The sequence below is a fragment of the Pezoporus flaviventris genome, unplaced genomic scaffold (assembly GCF_033815535.1).
Source record: "Pezoporus flaviventris isolate CSIRO_AGI_PZ_B2104156 unplaced genomic scaffold, CSIRO_AGI_Pfla_v1 ptg000031l, whole genome shotgun sequence".
Classification (NCBI taxonomy): Eukaryota; Metazoa; Chordata; class Aves; order Psittaciformes; family Psittacidae; genus Pezoporus; species Pezoporus flaviventris.
In genome coordinates, this window is record NW_026892579.1 from 40772709 (window position 1) to 40790096 (window position 17388).

At 37.7% G+C, this 17388-nt stretch overlaps 1 protein-coding gene across 1 annotated transcript in view; it reads right to left on the bottom strand.

Moving 5' to 3' along the window:
* Window positions 1-17388, bottom strand: part of NOL10 (nucleolar protein 10) — a 53509-nt gene that overhangs the window by 32230 nt on the left and 3891 nt on the right. Inside the window, exons 6-13 of the mRNA XM_061460812.1 lie at window positions 14278-14414; window positions 13501-13566; window positions 11987-12047; window positions 11397-11482; window positions 10951-11029; window positions 9850-9999; window positions 7501-7567; window positions 1375-1427 (exon numbers count right to left, since the gene is read on the bottom strand). Coding sequence (XP_061316796.1) covers window positions 1375-1427; window positions 7501-7567; window positions 9850-9999; window positions 10951-11029; window positions 11397-11482; window positions 11987-12047; window positions 13501-13566; window positions 14278-14414 — 699 coding nt within the window. The remainder of the gene's footprint in view (window positions 1-1374; window positions 1428-7500; window positions 7568-9849; window positions 10000-10950; window positions 11030-11396; window positions 11483-11986; window positions 12048-13500; window positions 13567-14277; window positions 14415-17388) is intronic.

The following is a 17388-nucleotide window of genomic DNA, read 5'->3' on the forward strand; positions in this document are numbered from 1 at the left end:
TAAAAGGATGGTTGTAGAGACACTCTTCAAAACCTTACAAAGGACAAAGTGAACAGAAACAAAGTGTTCAGCTTCTAACTACAACTAAAACTTTGTCTTAATACAAAAAACCTTTGTTGTCCCCCCACCCCTTGTTATCCAAAGCATCAAATAACTCCAGTTAATAAAATTTAAGTTGGTTAGAGCTGAATTAGAGACATAAACAATTTACATCCAAAGAACAACCTGACATAAATGACACACAAAGAACTCATGTACAAATTTTTACCTTTAAGTGCAAAAATCTAGTAATACAAGAAGGTATAACCAGACCATAGAATTGTTTAAAGGGATATACTGTTGTGTTTAGACACGTACATACAACAGGTATATAGTGTCTACTCCACAAAGAAAGATATAAACTGATGAATCTCCATATTAAAATGTAATCAAGATCATACAAGGCACACAGGGATAACTCAGAAGTAAACTAAAGAAATGAATTAAAATTAATTTCAAATTTACAATTTGAAGGAAGACTTCTCAGCTGATTTAAAAACTAATTAAAATATATATTTTAAAATCAACAAATTTTATCATTTATCTAGAATGTGAACAAAATGACTCAAGTGTACATATTTTTAAAGTCTGGTCAGATACTCTGTGTACATATTCACATATATATCCTATTATTTATCTCCTACCAGGCCAAAAATAAAAACCCCAGTGAATGCACTGCAGAACTGGAAGCAAAGCAAGTGTGAAACGCACACGTAATTTTCTGTAACATTCCCTAACCCCAGGCAACTTGCTCTTAAGTCTCCTGAAACCAACCCGCAGAAATACAACATAGCTAACCTACAGTTAAGCCTTTCAAGTGAAGAGTTTCTCAAGGGAAAAGCTGCAATTCAAGTAGGGCATTGAGCAGAAGCTACAGACAAGAGCTGTACTTGAAGCCACACAGTAACATTTCTTTGTCAGAACAGAGTATCTACTGCCATGACTATGTCACTATACATTGCATATTAAAAGGCAGTAACGAAATACTTCACACCAAAGCAAAATTGTCTTGCAAGTAAGCTACATGGTCCCAGCTCAGGAATTTTTTCTGATCAGCTATCAAAAACCTGCTTTTCCTGGCAAAGCTCCGTTTGAATCTCCTTCTGTTACTAGCCAGTTTTGGAACTGGTAGCATAGGGCAACTTACAGGTTGGGTTTTTAGTAATTACATATGCTACATTAATAAAATAAGGTAGGCTTAAATTTACTTTATCAGGAAAAGTCAGAGAATGTAGATAGGAATTTGCATAAGTAATTTTCCAACATGAATACTTCAATGGCACCAAACTACTAAGTTTTAAAAAAGCAGTATCAACAACAATTTGTCTTACTTACTGGTATATAATAGATATTCATTTTAGGGGCTTCATTGGCAGTCATTAGCATTCCTAAAAAGAGATTTCCACATTTAAAAAAACTGGTCACAAAAGAATAAAACTACTTTTTAAATAAATATATATATATATAAAACTTGAGGCTTTTAATTCACAGTTTTCTGTAGATTTGTACATCAGACTTAAAATATTTTTCCAGGAAAAGAAATGGGGAAAATGGAAAAATTGATGGCACCAAAACCAAAATAGTAAAAATATCAGAATGGCAACGTGAGTATTTGTAAGGAAAAAACTCTTCCTAGGTTAGGGAAGTAGGGTGAAATCATGTTACCTGTAGCTCATAGAGGGAACATTCTTGCCCTGCAGTGGAACAGCTAATTCGGTTCTATCATCAGTCTACGTTGTATTAAATGCTAAGGTAAAAAATATCTGAAAGCAACACAATTAACAAGCTTCCTTTCCTACATTCATTCCCTTTTGTGCTTTATCTTAACTGCTCAGCACCACTTCAAGCAACGCTAAGTCCTGACAACTGTGGGCTGTGAATTTTCACACCAAATTTAAACAGTTCATCCCATAATACTGTTTAGAACAAATCCAGTTAGTACTGCACTCAAAACCCTACCTTAGGCATAAACTTGTATTATGAATACAAGGGGGTTTGGGTTTGTTTTGTTGTTAAACACACACCTACAGTCTAAACAAATTCATAAATCTCAACATGGTTTATAATACCTCTGTTGCTATTTTATCTTGGGAAACCAACACAAGAGTAGCTTCTCAGCACGAAATGAGAGAAAGGATATTGTGGCTTCAAATGCAGTGATATTAGCCAACAGGGGCAAAAGTGAAATCTGAAATATCTATAAATATATCTAAGAAACACCGCAAACAAGGGCTGTAAATACTCTAAATACAAAATACTACTGAAGAAATGTTGAAACCCATGGAAAATCTCCAACTACCACAAGACTTCTTATGAGCTCAAAATGAGAAATACCCTCAATTTCCTTTCACATAAGGGAATAATAAGGACATCTGGCTTATACTTTTACATTTATCTCAACTTTTTATTTCGAACATAGCTGATCACCAGGTAATGCAACAAATGGAATACGAAGAAGAAAAGAACAGTCAAGTTAGATAACATTCTGATCTAAAAGTACTCTAACATATGCCACTGAGACTATGAATAACTGGGTCAATTACTACACACCCAGAGGGTAGAAATATAATTTACACCCAAGTAGAGGAACGCAATTAACATGGGTGGAGTAATCCTTCCTACCTAATCCTTTTATTAAAAATACACAATGCAGCTGGACTCAAAATGTCAGAAAAAAGGGGGCTTGCTTTCCTGGCAAAGCAGGGCATTTGTGAAAGCTTAGTCAGCACACTGAGGCTAAAAACCATACATGGAAAGGTCTGCAGGCAATTTAAGGGAAAAGCAAGAATTTATAGTATATACATATATATACAGACACACACACGACGTACTGTATATAGGTTACAGGCTCCCATAACATATCAGCATGCTCACTACTGTTTCAGGAGACAAAACATTTCTCCACTGACTTAATATGAATCACTAGAAATAAAAGGACAGAAATTAATTCTGCAGGTGCTTCAAAGATGACAGTAAAGGGAAAACCTCCTCTTTGAGTCTTCCACTAATAATTAAAGGAGGCAAAACCAGTCTTTATAACAGTATATGGGTGTATACTACAGGCAAAATGAAAGAATAAAAAAAATAAGGAACAACTCTGGGAACAGAGAAGTCTACTCCACACATTCTCATTGTTTCAGCTCATTAGTTTTAAGCAATTTTTATGGGAAGAGAGACCACACCCTAACAAACTACACAGCAGCCTAGTTTGATCACTTTAAAAGGGAAATAAATGAGAACTCTTTTTTTAGAGGAGATGTTTTAGTAAGACCATCTTTGGAAAGTTCTCTGTAATACAGTATCTTCAATTTAAAGGAACCAAAACAAGAATATGAAGTGACAGTAAAGGGGAGAAGCAGTTTTAGAAAACGCAGTTTTAACTTAAGAACTTGTTTTCCAGTAATTAAAACAAATGAGGCACAGATTTCTATACCCTGAAGATGTTGCTGAATTTCATTTATAAGTCTAAAACTTTACTGAAGCTGAGGCAACATTACTCCTAAGTGTAAACCTTTTTTCCTGTAGCCCCATTCTGTGCATGTGTGATCAGAGAAAAGAGATCCACAACCAGTTTAAGACATCCACACTGAAGTTTGTCATCATGCAGTTTGGTCAAAGACACACAAGGGGTTGCTTCCCATGAAAGACAGCAATACTCAAGCTGGTTGGTAAAATAACTAAATTAAAAAAAAAAACCAAAACAAACAACTACAACAAAACTCACACAAAGCTACTGAAAAAGAACAATTTGATGCAGCCCAGCATACTGGGTTTCTGGGCTGTAAGTACATACTGCTGGGTCATGCCCAGCTTGTCATCCACCAGCACTCCCAAGTCCCTCTCCTCAAGGGTACTATCAATCCCTTCATTCCCCACCCTGTATTGATACCAGGCATTGCTCTGACCCAAGCGCAAGACCCTGCACTTGGCCTTGTTGAACCTCATGAGGTTTGCATGGGCTCACCTCTTGAGCCTGTCCACTGGGTGGTTTCCTATCCCTCAGGTGTGTCAACCACACCATCAGCTTGCTGTTACTTGCAAACTTGCCAAGGGTACACTCAATCCCACTGTCTATGTCACTGATAAAGATATTAAACAGTACTGGTCCCCGTATGGATGACTCAGGGGACACTACCTGTCATTCATTTCCATCTGGACATCGAGCTGTTGCCATAACCCTCTGGATGCAATCATCCAACCAAGTCCTCATCCAGCAAACAGTCCATCCCTCAAATTCAGTCCAACCCCCCAATTTAGAGAAACAGATAACATCTGTAGTTTTTCCCTTGTCCACTGACATAGTCACTATTTCAGAGCATTTTACATTACAATGTAACTTCACCTTTCCATTGGTTTTTTTGACTGTGGCAATGCAGTGTTAAAACCATTCTATAAGGGTGAGATTAGAGTATGGACTTTCTAAGCAGCAGTTTCACACCAAGTGTTAGAACACAAGCTAGGCAAACATCTTTTGGGTTTCCTGTGCCATGCTGGCTTCACAAACATTCAGCACTGCTCTGAGAATGCTGGGGCACTAATAAGAGCACTAAGCCATAGCTATACTAGCACACAGATATTATTCATCCAGTTTTCCATAACTACAACCTCATATGACTGGAAGTATTTCCTTATTTTCAGATATTCAATTGTTATTATTCTTTAAATTCTGAATAAGCAAGTGGTGGACCTAAGCATCCTAAATTCTGGAGCAATAGTATTTATGACAAACATGCAATGCACCACCTATTACCTTAAATCTCTTCATTTCCATTGCAACATGCCCTAGTTTTTCCCTTCTGTCTCTGTATGATTATGAAATACAACCTAACAGTTCTTACCAAAAGATATCAACCTGCTGCCCTACAGACACGCTCAAAGAACAAAACAGTAAAAAAAGCAGAACTGACTTAAGGAGGAGACCCAAGACTGGAACGAACAATCTAGATCACTGTCCTGGGTTCAGCAGTAGCAGTCATGTTTTTTCCTTTGTGTTAACTGGTGCAGTGCTGTGTTTTGACTTCTAGTTTTGAGAACAGCGTTGGTGAAGCCGATGTTTTCGGTTGTTGCTAAGTGATGTTTACCCTGACCAAGGACTCTGTGAGGCTCATGCTCTGCCAGGGAGGAGGGGAAGCTGTGAGGAAGCAGAGACGGGGCGCCTGACCCGGGCTAGCCGGGGAGGTATTCCATACCACAGCACGTCATGCCCGGGGTGGGGGGTAACTGGGAGTTACCCGGAAGGACAGGGGCTTCCGGGTGGAACTCGTTTTCTTGGCCGGTGGTATCGTATTCTCTTCCCTTGTTATTTTCCCTTATCATTGTTTTAGCTGATAGTAGCGGTGGTGATTTGTTGCTGGGCTGTTCTTGTCTCAACCCGTAGGAGTTGCACTCTCTCGATCCTCCTCCCCGTTCCTCCGGGAGCGGGGAAGGGGAGAGCCCCGGTGCAGGGAGGGGGGGGAGACGAACACGGACCTTGATTGTTGTCAGCTTGGCACCACTCACTGGGAGTGAGTGAACAAGTTACCTGACTGGGTTTAAACCACGACAATCACCGACACGTGAAAAACTATGTCCAATAAGCAACATTAGGGAGATATGCAATTCTTAGGGAGTGCATCAAATTCTTTGTGCTACAAGATTCTTCCCCCACAATCTCATGAAAATGACTTCTGCAACAGCACTTGAGGAATGCCTACGTATCAGGGAGGTTACAGAGCATCCATAGCTGAGTAACATCCATCCTCATACATATTCAAATTTGGCTGGTTATGACCAAAGCAACCTGATTAGACTTTGAAGTTATATACAACTTCAACTTTGGCCCTGCTTTGAGCAGGAAATATATGACGCCCAGAGGTCCCTTCCAAACTAAATTATACGAAGATTCAACACTGTCAAATACCTTACTTCTGTTTCACTCCCTGTCATGAGCTCTTTGTTATCAATGCTGCATGGATGTTAATTCACACCTGGGCTCTCTTTTGGATCAGATCAATAAACTCAAAGGTGATACCTGGATGAAAGGCTTCAATGACCTCTCTCTCTGTAGCAATTATGGATGGGAGAAGATCAGGTTTGTCTACACCCATGTTGCACAGTCCACAGTGTTACTACACATTTATTCTCAAATATAACCTGACCAACTCAGACACAGAAACAAGGCACACAAGATGCATGCTCAGCCCATGCCATAAAGTCCCAGTTTTGGCAGGCTCCAATTCTTTGCTTACATTATTTCTGGCATTTTGATCTGAGAAAAACAAATACATGGCACACAAAAACGGTAGCAATGTCTTTTTGAGGGCTCAGAAAAACCTAGCCCAATTCATAAGTAGTGGAACATCATCAGAGGGGGCTAAACCTGAGCACCATGGAAATGACTTTGCACTTTCAGCAGCAAGGTCCTGCTACGGTTTTGTGGCTGCATAAGGTCAAAAATGCCCAGCAGGGATCAAGATTTAAGTGCTCATCTTACAGAAATAGAGAAAAAAGAACACATTCTTAACTGAAGTTGGCAGAAAAGACAAGTTTTAACTTGTTAGAAATCTCAAATTCGCTTATCTGCAATCTTGAATTTGAGCTGCTAGCATGAATCAAAGTCCAAGTCACATTGTCTTCACTGCTACCTCTAAAATCAGGATAACAGCAGTTTGCAACACATGCATTGTCTGGATCAAGAGCTTTTTACCCTATGCCATCCTTGTGGCACTAATTTTTATTTAATCTTTTCCAATACTCCTTCTAAAAAGGAAGCAGGTGTCACACAGTAGTTAAGAGCTAAGCAACTCAGATCAAGCAACGAAAATTAAGGTCAGGTGCAATCTGAGCTACAACCAAAGCACACCTGCACATACAAACACCATTTTGTAAAATATTTTTACTCATGTGGTGGGATCTGGAAAAGTTAAAAGTGACCCTCAGTTTTGACCTCTAAACATAATGTTGAGACAACATAAATTTGAAAACAATCATGAAAAGCATATAAATCTGTGCACTTAGGAATCTACACTTAAAACCAAAGTATTCAATCTAAGGGAGGGCACAGCAAGGGCTGTATCTAAAACAAGGGAAGACCAAACAGCTGTAAACACTTGTAAAAAATTGTAAACTTGCTGTAAAGAGGTTTTTCCTAGCTCTAGAAAGCAAGCTCTAACTCATTTGGGACTTAGCCAAGACAAAAAGCCAAAATTCCTATTCTTATGAAATGAAACACTTCAGATATTTGAAAGAGCAAAAGAGGTCAACCACTTAATTGACAGCACAGCAGCTTCTAACTGTGAAGAGGCTCCAATCTACTACAGATGCAGAAGAAATGACACTAACTGACAAGTAACCATTTATTCCTAGCTCTAGGAGGAAAGTAGAACTAATTCGTATCACCTAAACAGAAAAAAAGACCACAGCTTGGATTAATACAGGCTTTCCCTTTTGAACTTAATAAAGACATTAATACAGCTAACGTACCTGAATTTGGATAAAGGCAGACATCATTGATATCGTATTCTGGCTCCATTGAAGTAAATATCTTCCCCTGAAATTGTAGGAAGAAATTATATTATGAAGCACTCCAAACAACATGATTTAGTAAACCTTAACATTAAGAATGGCCATTATAGAAGCTAAGAAATAAAATGGAATAAAGATGGAACAGATTTTGCAGAATTAAAGTATCTGAATATAACACAAGGAACTCAACATTAAATTTTATCTCTGATCCGATCTCTTACAAGGAAGCCTAGCCTACTAGTTGCTGAAGACACAGCAACATACAGCGGCACCTCTGTTTTCTCAGCCCACACTTTTGTGTTGAAAATATATGTGTCAGATTTACTTTATTTTGTGCAAAAGGGGGGTGAAGTCCATAAGCTCCTGGCACATTGTCAGTGTAACTCCCATCTTGTTCAACTCAATGTGGTATCTTTAAATCATTTTATTTTTTGAAATTATGGACTGGGAGTGGAATTTGAGTCTGGAGCTTGGTTCTTCCACCTTGCTCATGTTACATGAAATATAGCTCAGCACTTTATAAACTCAGTATTAAAGCAGTCTAAATATAAAAGTAGTAAAAGCACCCAGTGGCATTTAGCTTAGACCAGAATTGAAGTTATAAAGGTTATTTAAGAAAGAGGTACAAGCAGGAAACATCTCCCCCCCTCCCCCCCCCAAAAAAAGAAAAAGAATTGGAACAGTCTGAAAAACCCAGACATAATACAGGTGCTCTTATAAGCCAACACACAAGACAGCCAGTAAAGGAAGAGTCTCTAAGAACTGGGCCACAGAATCTGAAGCATGAGAGTACATGCCTACACAGTTCTAAATGAGGGACAGGAACAGAGCAAATTTTGATCCTAATTCTCTTTTTTTCTTCCCTGCAGCAATCCCACCTACCTTTCTGGGCCCATCCTTTCCCTCCCAGTTACGTGCAGTTACCCCACCCACCTCTGGTCTCTCTTGGATGATTAATAAGAGTCCTCCTCCACCCCGGTCTTAGCAGACAAAAGCCTCATGCTCCCCACCCCAAGGCACGTCTCAGCATGGGGCTATTCTGGTATCAAAGCCATACGCTCTCCACCCCACAGTCTGCCTCTGCAGTTGGTTCCCAGCCAGAGATAGTCAGGAACCAACATCTGGGAGAGGTGGAGCCAGCTGGAACATACTCTAGGAAAGAGTCCAAAGCTATCTTTGCCTTCCAGCAGTAAGAAAACCTCCCTTTTCCCACTGCAGAGGCCACCTGACAAACCCTACAGTGTTTCATTCTCAATGAGGGAGATGTATATATACCTAGGAAAAGTGGAGAGAGGCCACTGCAGATGTTTTAAATAATAACCAAGAATTTATTTGCTCTTTTAAACAATAAAAAAAATAACTGCAGAGGAGCTTACAAAAAACTGCTTGTGATCACAGAAAAATAAAAGAGGCTGCTGAAAGTTCATGAAGAAGCACAATAGAGAAATGACTGCCTGAAATACTAAGAAAAAAGTGTCCCTAAACTATAACTGCTCTTGATATGTTTCACTGTAAAGCCAGAAAAGCATAGATGGAGCACGTTTTTGAGAAGAAATACATGACTAAACATAGCCCCTCAAGCCGAACAAATCAAGTTACAGTAGTATCACAATGAATCTATGGGGTAACGTATTTTGTGCAGGCTTCATTGGAAGAGTAAGATAAGGAAAATAACAGCATAATACAATGAAATAGTGTTATGAAAGCTAAAAATTTCAGTTTCACTTAAAGGTGAGAAAAGCAGGGATAGAGACATTGCTGCAATATAATACATCAATACAGCCTAATATGTGTTATTTGGATCCAGGCTTCAATATCCAAATAGGCTTCTGTGCAAATAAGCAGCACCTGATTTTAATGGGTCATAAACTAACTAATCTACCTTTGAAGTTGGCCCTTCTTTGCACAAGGGAACTTGAATAACCATGTTTCTCTCTGACGAAAATTGTAACTGGATGTGTTCAAGCAGACTGAGAAATACGCAAACCAGGGCAATTGCTAAGATACTACTTTTTCTGTTTAAATCCTTCTACTGAAAGAAGCATCTTAGGCAGACATGTACAAACAGCTAAAAAAAAACCCTGACTCTATCCCTGACAGGCTGTTGAATAATTTCCCAGATGTTGCTTTATTCATTCAGACTGGACAAAATACTATGGAAATTAGGACATGTTAAAAACACGACTTCCTACACTCAATTTCAGCTTTATTATTTAAGCTGCATGAAAAAAAAAAAGCCCAACAACAAAAAACCAACCAACAAGTAAAGATTGAGAAAACTGAATGCACCAACATAAAAACACTCACCGTATCTTTGTTCCACATTTTTATGATTCGAGAATCTGCAGAGATAATTAAATCCAACTGACGCTGAAACAGAACTGACTTAATAGGCAGGCCATAGTGGTGATCTTTGACTATTAACGGATTACTAGACCGGAGATCATATAATAAAACCTTGAAGAATGAGACAGATTAAACTTAGAATATTGTAAGATCAAGAGAAAGTCACATACACTAAAGATTTAACTAAACTTGAGGGTTTTTTACTTAAAAGCAAGGACAGGACTTACATAAGTAGTTTTAAATTCTGAAAACAGAATTTACTTATTAAGAGTGCCTTGTTTATTCTGGCAATATATCTTAACCTCAATGTGCTTCAGTCTAGAAAAATTAAGAGCTCACCATCTTTCGAAGGTATTTTAAGTATCTATTCTAAAAAATAATAGTTTTCAAGGCTCTATGTATTCCTTAATTATTAATATTTCACTTTCAGATTCTTGTGCTGCTCTTACAAGGTTTGAATTTTCTTACCCCCTTCCACATTCAGCGACTATCACTTTCACTCAGTGAAACACCATATATATCTGCTCTTGAACAAGCTACAGTTTTCTAAACCCATGAAAAGACTGACCAAAGTAGAAAAAATCCCCATACTTCACTTTAAAAATACCATGGCAACAATGAATAAATGAATCTAAATGATCCCTTACAGAAAAGACAGTAAAAATAGTAGTTGAAAGACTTCTACCTTTTTAGCCACCATCAAGGTAAGGGAAAGCAGATCTGCTGAATTGAGATGATACTGATTAAGAGTCTCAAAAAGTAGGAAATTCCCCACATACTTCATAAAAAAACTACAGAATTTGAAGTTGTGTAGTATGTAGGTTGTGATGATATTATATGGTCCCTACTTCTGAAGGGCAAGATCATCTGACAAAATTAATCTGTAGTTTAAGAATGGCTATTGCTACTCTATGTGATATATGCTTTTGCAAATACTTGTACTTATTTGTATTGTCATAGGTATTTCCATTACAATAAATGCACTCAACATGTGATAGACCTGGGCTGGCAATTGCAAAACCAGGATCTCTTTAGCACTGTTGTAGATAAAGTTAAGTCTACCTGTCCAGTAGATGTTCCAACAGCGATATTCAAAGCTCCATCAAATTTCAGTGCTGAAATGGATGGTAAACCTTCTATCCTGCAAAGCACAATGCTTAAAAGTTAGACATTCTTTTAATAAAAGCTGCAAATAATTTTTAAATGTTAAAAACAACTGAGACACTTAATGCAAATTAATTTACAGGTATCACTCAGAAACACTACTTCAAAAAGCTGCATTCTTTACATTTACAACTTGTGGTTGTATATAATAATAGCCACTACTAAGGTCAATGACTAAGAGACTCCTTTATGACTAAGAAAACCCTTTATTCACACTAGCAGTGAGAAGAGAGGACCATGGGCATGCCATTTTAACACAAAGTGGGATTTGTTTCTAAAAGCAAAACTTCTGGAAAAAAAACCAACCCAAAAGATGACACTTTGAAAAGGTGGCCTTTACTCACTCAGTATCTGCTGTCACACTGCTTAAAGCACAGTCCAACAGCCCAACTCGATTTCTAGTTCTAGGGTCCCAGCATTCCACTTTACCCTAAGGAGTTTAGAAAATACATTTTAAGCTTATGCAACTGATGTCTGGTATCCTGAAAATGTTTACAATATGTATTATTTAATCCATGATTAATCGAATTTCCTAGGTTAACATGAGTTGTTCTAATAGTAGCATACAAGCTCCACACATTTCACTTTTGATTTTCAAAAATGTGATCTGAATCAGTATAATTAACACTAAATCTCTGATGATTAACAGGGTACACATGCTAGCTAATTTCTACAGATGGCTACACTGTAAAGCAAGATAATATTTTCACTCCCATCAGCAAAATTCTTGAGCATCTCAGCAACCAAAGCAGCTTAGAAACTGTATCTGCCCTATGCTCTAAAAAGTCACCTTGTTTAACAGATCTATGCTTAACACAGCAATGAGATCACATTAATTAATTAGGTTCCTGTCATGACTTCTTATCCTCACGCAAACCAATATAAAAAAAGCAAACATTATTGCCCTTTCATTAAAAGGAATGCTAATATTTACCTCAGCTGTCCCCATAGCAAACAGGAAATGCACAGGATTTATGTCACAGACATTACTTTCTCTGAAACAGAAAAAGGAGCAAGTTTAATGACCTCATGCTAATTTAACACATGAACAACCAAAAAGGTTTCTGTAATCAGGTACACAATTGCTCAGCCTGGAAAAGTAAAAGCTGGAGGGAGAGAGAGAGAGGCAGGGACAGACAGATGGCCACCTAATAGCAGTTTCTTACACTAGGAGGAGCTTACCAAGAATTTGGAGCCATCAAAGACACTGCTGATTACTTGAAATAGATAAAGCTCCGACTGGATGTAAGGATAATGGTTTTTTGCTATATGGATAAATAAGCACTGGAACAGGTTGCCCACAGAGGCTGTGGAACTTCCATCCTTGGCGTTTTCATATCCCCTGGGAAATATTCACCTGAATTCAGCATGACCATGCCTTGAGCAGGAGACTGAGCTCTACAGTTCTCTCCAACGTGAATGACTCTGCATTTCTCTTCCCATACCCACCAACAAGCCTTGCCATATTGCTCTGCTCCAATACATTCTTAAACAACCCAGTTATGTCAAAAGGTCTTCCCAATTACTCACGTTTGGAAGCTTACACCTCCACCGCATTCTGATGAATGGCCTGTCTTCCTTTCCCTCACCCAAGCATCCTATTTCTCAACAGGGCACCCAAGAGCCCTGTATTTTTCCAGCAACTCTTCCAAAGTACAAATATTTCTCTTTACACCACTCATCACGGTGCTTTCCAGCTTCTTCCATTCAAAGGCCTCCACCTCCAATTCTATTACCCATCCAACTTCCTCACTTCACAACCTTTTCACAACTTCCAAGTCTCACCTCTCTCAATTCAGATTTTACACTACACACTTGGCACTCTCACTGCAGGATTCCCCTTTTTGTCTCTGCTGCTCAGTTTCTCTAACGTGCCTTCCCAAATATTGCTTCTTCCATTAAGCTACCCCACCCACTGAACACCAGCTGCTGCCCACCAACGAGCCACTTTATCTCATCAAGTCTGTTGTTCTCATCTGCCTCTCCCAACATGAAAGAAGCCGGGCTTCTGCTCTAGTAGTGTTTTCAAAAGAATGAAACAAATGCCGGAGATATAAAAATTCTCTTTGGGCTACTCCAAGAGCAGAAGGACAAAGACATGTCTGGGAAAGTACATACCCTGTGGGTAGATCTCTATAAGATGGCTAAATTGAGCAATAATGGCACAGTTTTAATGAAACGCTCTTAAGATCAAGTTATATAATACCTATTACAAGTCTATATTAAGCAATTTTAAAATATCCACAAAAGAAAACTCAATTAAAACATAAAAACTAGAACAAATAATTACAGAACATAAAATAAGGCTCAGGCTCCGCATATGTTCCTTTTCAACTCTTCAATGCATTTGGGCAATATTCAGATACAGCACTGATGGCAAGCATGCTAGTAGTTTGCTTCCACCTGGTGGAAATGACAGATAGGTGTCACGCAGCCCAGATAACTTACGAAGCATCAGTTTGCAGGGAGTTCAGAAACCTTCCTTGTTCCAGGTTTAGCCTGTATACTTCAGAACTACAAAGGAAAAATCTAGAATTACTCCTTTCTCTTATGAATATTGAAAAATACGGTCATAAGTTAGGAACAGTTATAAAGTTCTAACAGCCTAATTTTACCAAATACATAATTTACAGACTTCACAACATAAAAACATAAGACAAATCTATCCTCAAGTGTTAAAAACAGAGAAAAATGTGCATGTTTACCAAATATTTATTACACTGCAATATCTTACCAATTATTCCTTTTGCAGGGAAAAGATGCATGAATTCCTTTAAGATCTTTTCCTATGATTTGTTACATCTTGAATTGCTACCTTGCTTGAAACCCTACAGACCTCATTTTATTACTGTCTTCTCACAAAGTCAATTAATCATTTCATGTGATTTGACTCACAAAACATCAACCAGGATAGAAAACATATGTAATTTTCCTTGCTTAGATGCCAATCACTTTTTAAAACAGTACAATGAATTGCAGTTTCTATAACAAATTTGCAAATATATGATGTACCTGGTTTAAGAATCAGAAAGTCTTAAAACAGTACAGGAAATCAAATTAATCTTAGTCTTCCCACATTAACCACTCTTCACAAACAGTCTCCATTATTAATTTGGAGGGAAATGCCACTTCAAATTTTTAACTTTTCTGGTCTTTTAATGCTCATTTTATTCTTGGAAAATACTGCTAACAGTAGTGAAATAAAAGAATTCATTTAATCAATACCTTGCTCCTACAAAATACAGGTCACATGATGGATAGTGGTAAGAGAAATCTCTACCAAATTTTGGTATTCTTGTCTTGTAGTAATGGCCATGCTGTGAATGAAACTCCACAAATCTTCCACACTGCAGGAAGACAACCTGAAAATAAAATAGAAAACACTGAAGCATACAGAAGCAGATTACAATCTCCTCATTTTACAGCACAGACTTCAGTGATTTTTTTCAAGCTCAAACAGGTTAATCACAACTTCTTTAAACCACTTCTATTAAAATTATAATCAACTAGTCCTTCATCATTCTCACCAGGTACAGCAAAGAGCTTTACTAATAAATACTAAATGAATATCCACAAGATTATATGTGACAGACACCCTAAAAGCAACTCTGGAACCAGAGCAGTATTAGTTATCTTGGTGCTGTGCTGCACCAAAATTAACATCTGTACTTCCTTCAGGCACCAGATTTACTGATTTCTTTCAGGTATAATATCATGCAGACATCAGTCTGCTCACAGATATTAAGAACAAAAACTGTACGTACATCCTGATGCACAGGAGCGTTCCAATAAATGAAACCAAAGACCTTTGTATATTTTTTTTTGTCTGCCATCTGAATAAGCATATATTTTCTTTCTGAAACATAGGCAAACACCTCAGTCCTGGAAAACCCCACAGGAAAGTTATTTTTAGAAGGCTAGATCTATGCTAGTAAATAAAATAGGCCAGAACTTGGCTCTATAGTCCTGATGGCAAGTTAACATAGCACAACTTATATCCATATGAAAGAGCTCTTCCTACTCCAGAGACAACATCGCCCACAACCTCCGTTACATTCATGCTGTATCTCAAAACATGCTCAGGCACTATGTGACAGAGGAACAGTTGGCCTGGCCCAAATTCATGCCACAAAACATGCAAACAAATTATATGGATAATTACAGGCTAACTCTTGACTCTGAGCCTCATCCCTATTTAGCTTAGATTTAGAAAAGCTGTAATATAGTTTAGGATATGTATAGTCCATGAATCTTCTAAAAGTAGCAGATAATGAAGATTTTAAGTTCCCTCCCGCTGGAGTATATTGCTAGCAACACTAACTAAAAATAAGGATGAGAAGCTCAGGAAAGGAGAAGTACAAAAGTTATTCTGAATGTCATCTTTACTGATGTATTTGTACATTCTTCCCTTACAAGACACAGAAAAAGTACTGATCTGGGCTAGAACTTCATGCTTATTTATCAAGTCCCCCTGCTTTTTCTGATATTGATATCAGAAAATGTTTATCAAAATACTGATATCGGAAATGTTGAAACCCCTAATGTTTCAACCCATATTTGTAGACTCGCTCATCCTGGTCCAAGACCAAGTGGAATATCATTTTTCAAAACTGTAACTACAATTTTGTATGAGATTACAGATGCAGCTGCACAGTCAGTGTTACATAATGTTTTTCATATACATCCTAATCAATCCTGTGTGTGCCTAATGCCTTTACGCTTTTATCTGCCTAATGATTTATGCTTTTAACTGGAAATTTACCACAAGCAAAGCTCTTCACAGAAGTTCAACTGGCCTTATGGATACCAGCATGAATGAAAGCCAACAATGCGCTCTCACAGTGAAAATGAAAATAAGCCTCAAGTGGCAATCTTATGAGGATAGGGGGAGTAGACTGGAGAGAAGCTAAGTTCCCTGGGCTACTAAAGAACGAGGCAGTGTGTCTAATGCTGGGACCCTAACTCAAGATGGATGTCGAGAGCATCAAGAACGCTACCAAGACAGACAAGGGGCAAAATGCAAACATACAGAAAGGTCGGAAGAATCTCAGCTTGTTTAGCCAGGCAAAGAGCACCCTGCAGGGCAACCTAACAGCAGCTAGAACAGAAGCACAGTTACAAAAATGACAAGAGTCAAACTCTTTGCAGTAGCAACAGTAAAAAATTTTCCTGGGCAGGTTGAACAGGAAGAAAAAATTATTTACTAAGATGTAGTGCAGTATTTTAACAATTTATTCAGTAAACTGTGGAACTGCCATGCTTGCAGGTTTTGACAGTCCTGCTCAGATGTCTGAAGGTCCCCCTCATATCAGCATTTTCATGATTCTAAGTACTTCAAGTGTAATTTCTCAAATAATATTCCTTCTTCCTGGCATGTTCAAAACATGATGACAGCTACCTGAAATTATTTTCTTTCTAATAATTGGTAAGTTTTAGAAAAATGAAATTGAAAATTGGGTTGTATTAAGTTGTGAAAGTAGGGCTTCAGTCTGAAATACAGTACCAATTTCAGCTGAAAACACACATAACAGCTACTGTTCATAACTACTCAATCATATTTGCAAACACAGTGTATTCCTCAGTCTCCCAAATAACTGGTTTGTACAACCAGACACACTCCTCTACAAACAAGCAAGAGGCTACTGTACTGTGTCAGTCACTGCCTTCTGCTACTTGAATTCATGCACATCTTTGAAATATGGGGAAAATTTTGAAAAGACTAAAGCTAGAAGGCTAGATGACACTGTCTCTGATCAAATAAGAAGTATTTGCTAAAACAAACCTGGACCAGAAGTGCTAAGGTCTCTTCTAAAAAAAAAAAACAAAAAAACAAAAACAAACAAAAAACCACAAACAAAAAATCAAAATAAACACTTAAAAAAACACAAACAAAACAACTTTACTTCTCTCCACAATTTTTGCCTAATTCATATGCTTACAATCATGCTGGCTACAACAACACTGAGAAATTAGGCTATTAACTAACCTGCAGCTATCTCACCTCTCAAAAATGGTGTACTGGTGTATCACTTGTCATAATGGATTGTGACTAAATGTCATCCTAGAAAGAATAACTAATTCCATTTTCCTCATTATTTTGTTTGTAAAAAAAACATTATTTGATGTTTTTCTCTACTGCAGACAAAAGACCTTAAGAGTGGTAAGACAAATTGTAATACAAAGAGACAAAGAAAACAACATTTTGTATGTACAAAAAAATGTTCTGTTTGCTTTTAAAAAAAAAAACCCTTTCTGTTCCAAAAGTTGTGTTGATTGACTGCATTTACTATATATGAAAATGCATTTTAATATACATATTAAACCATTTTTTCATTT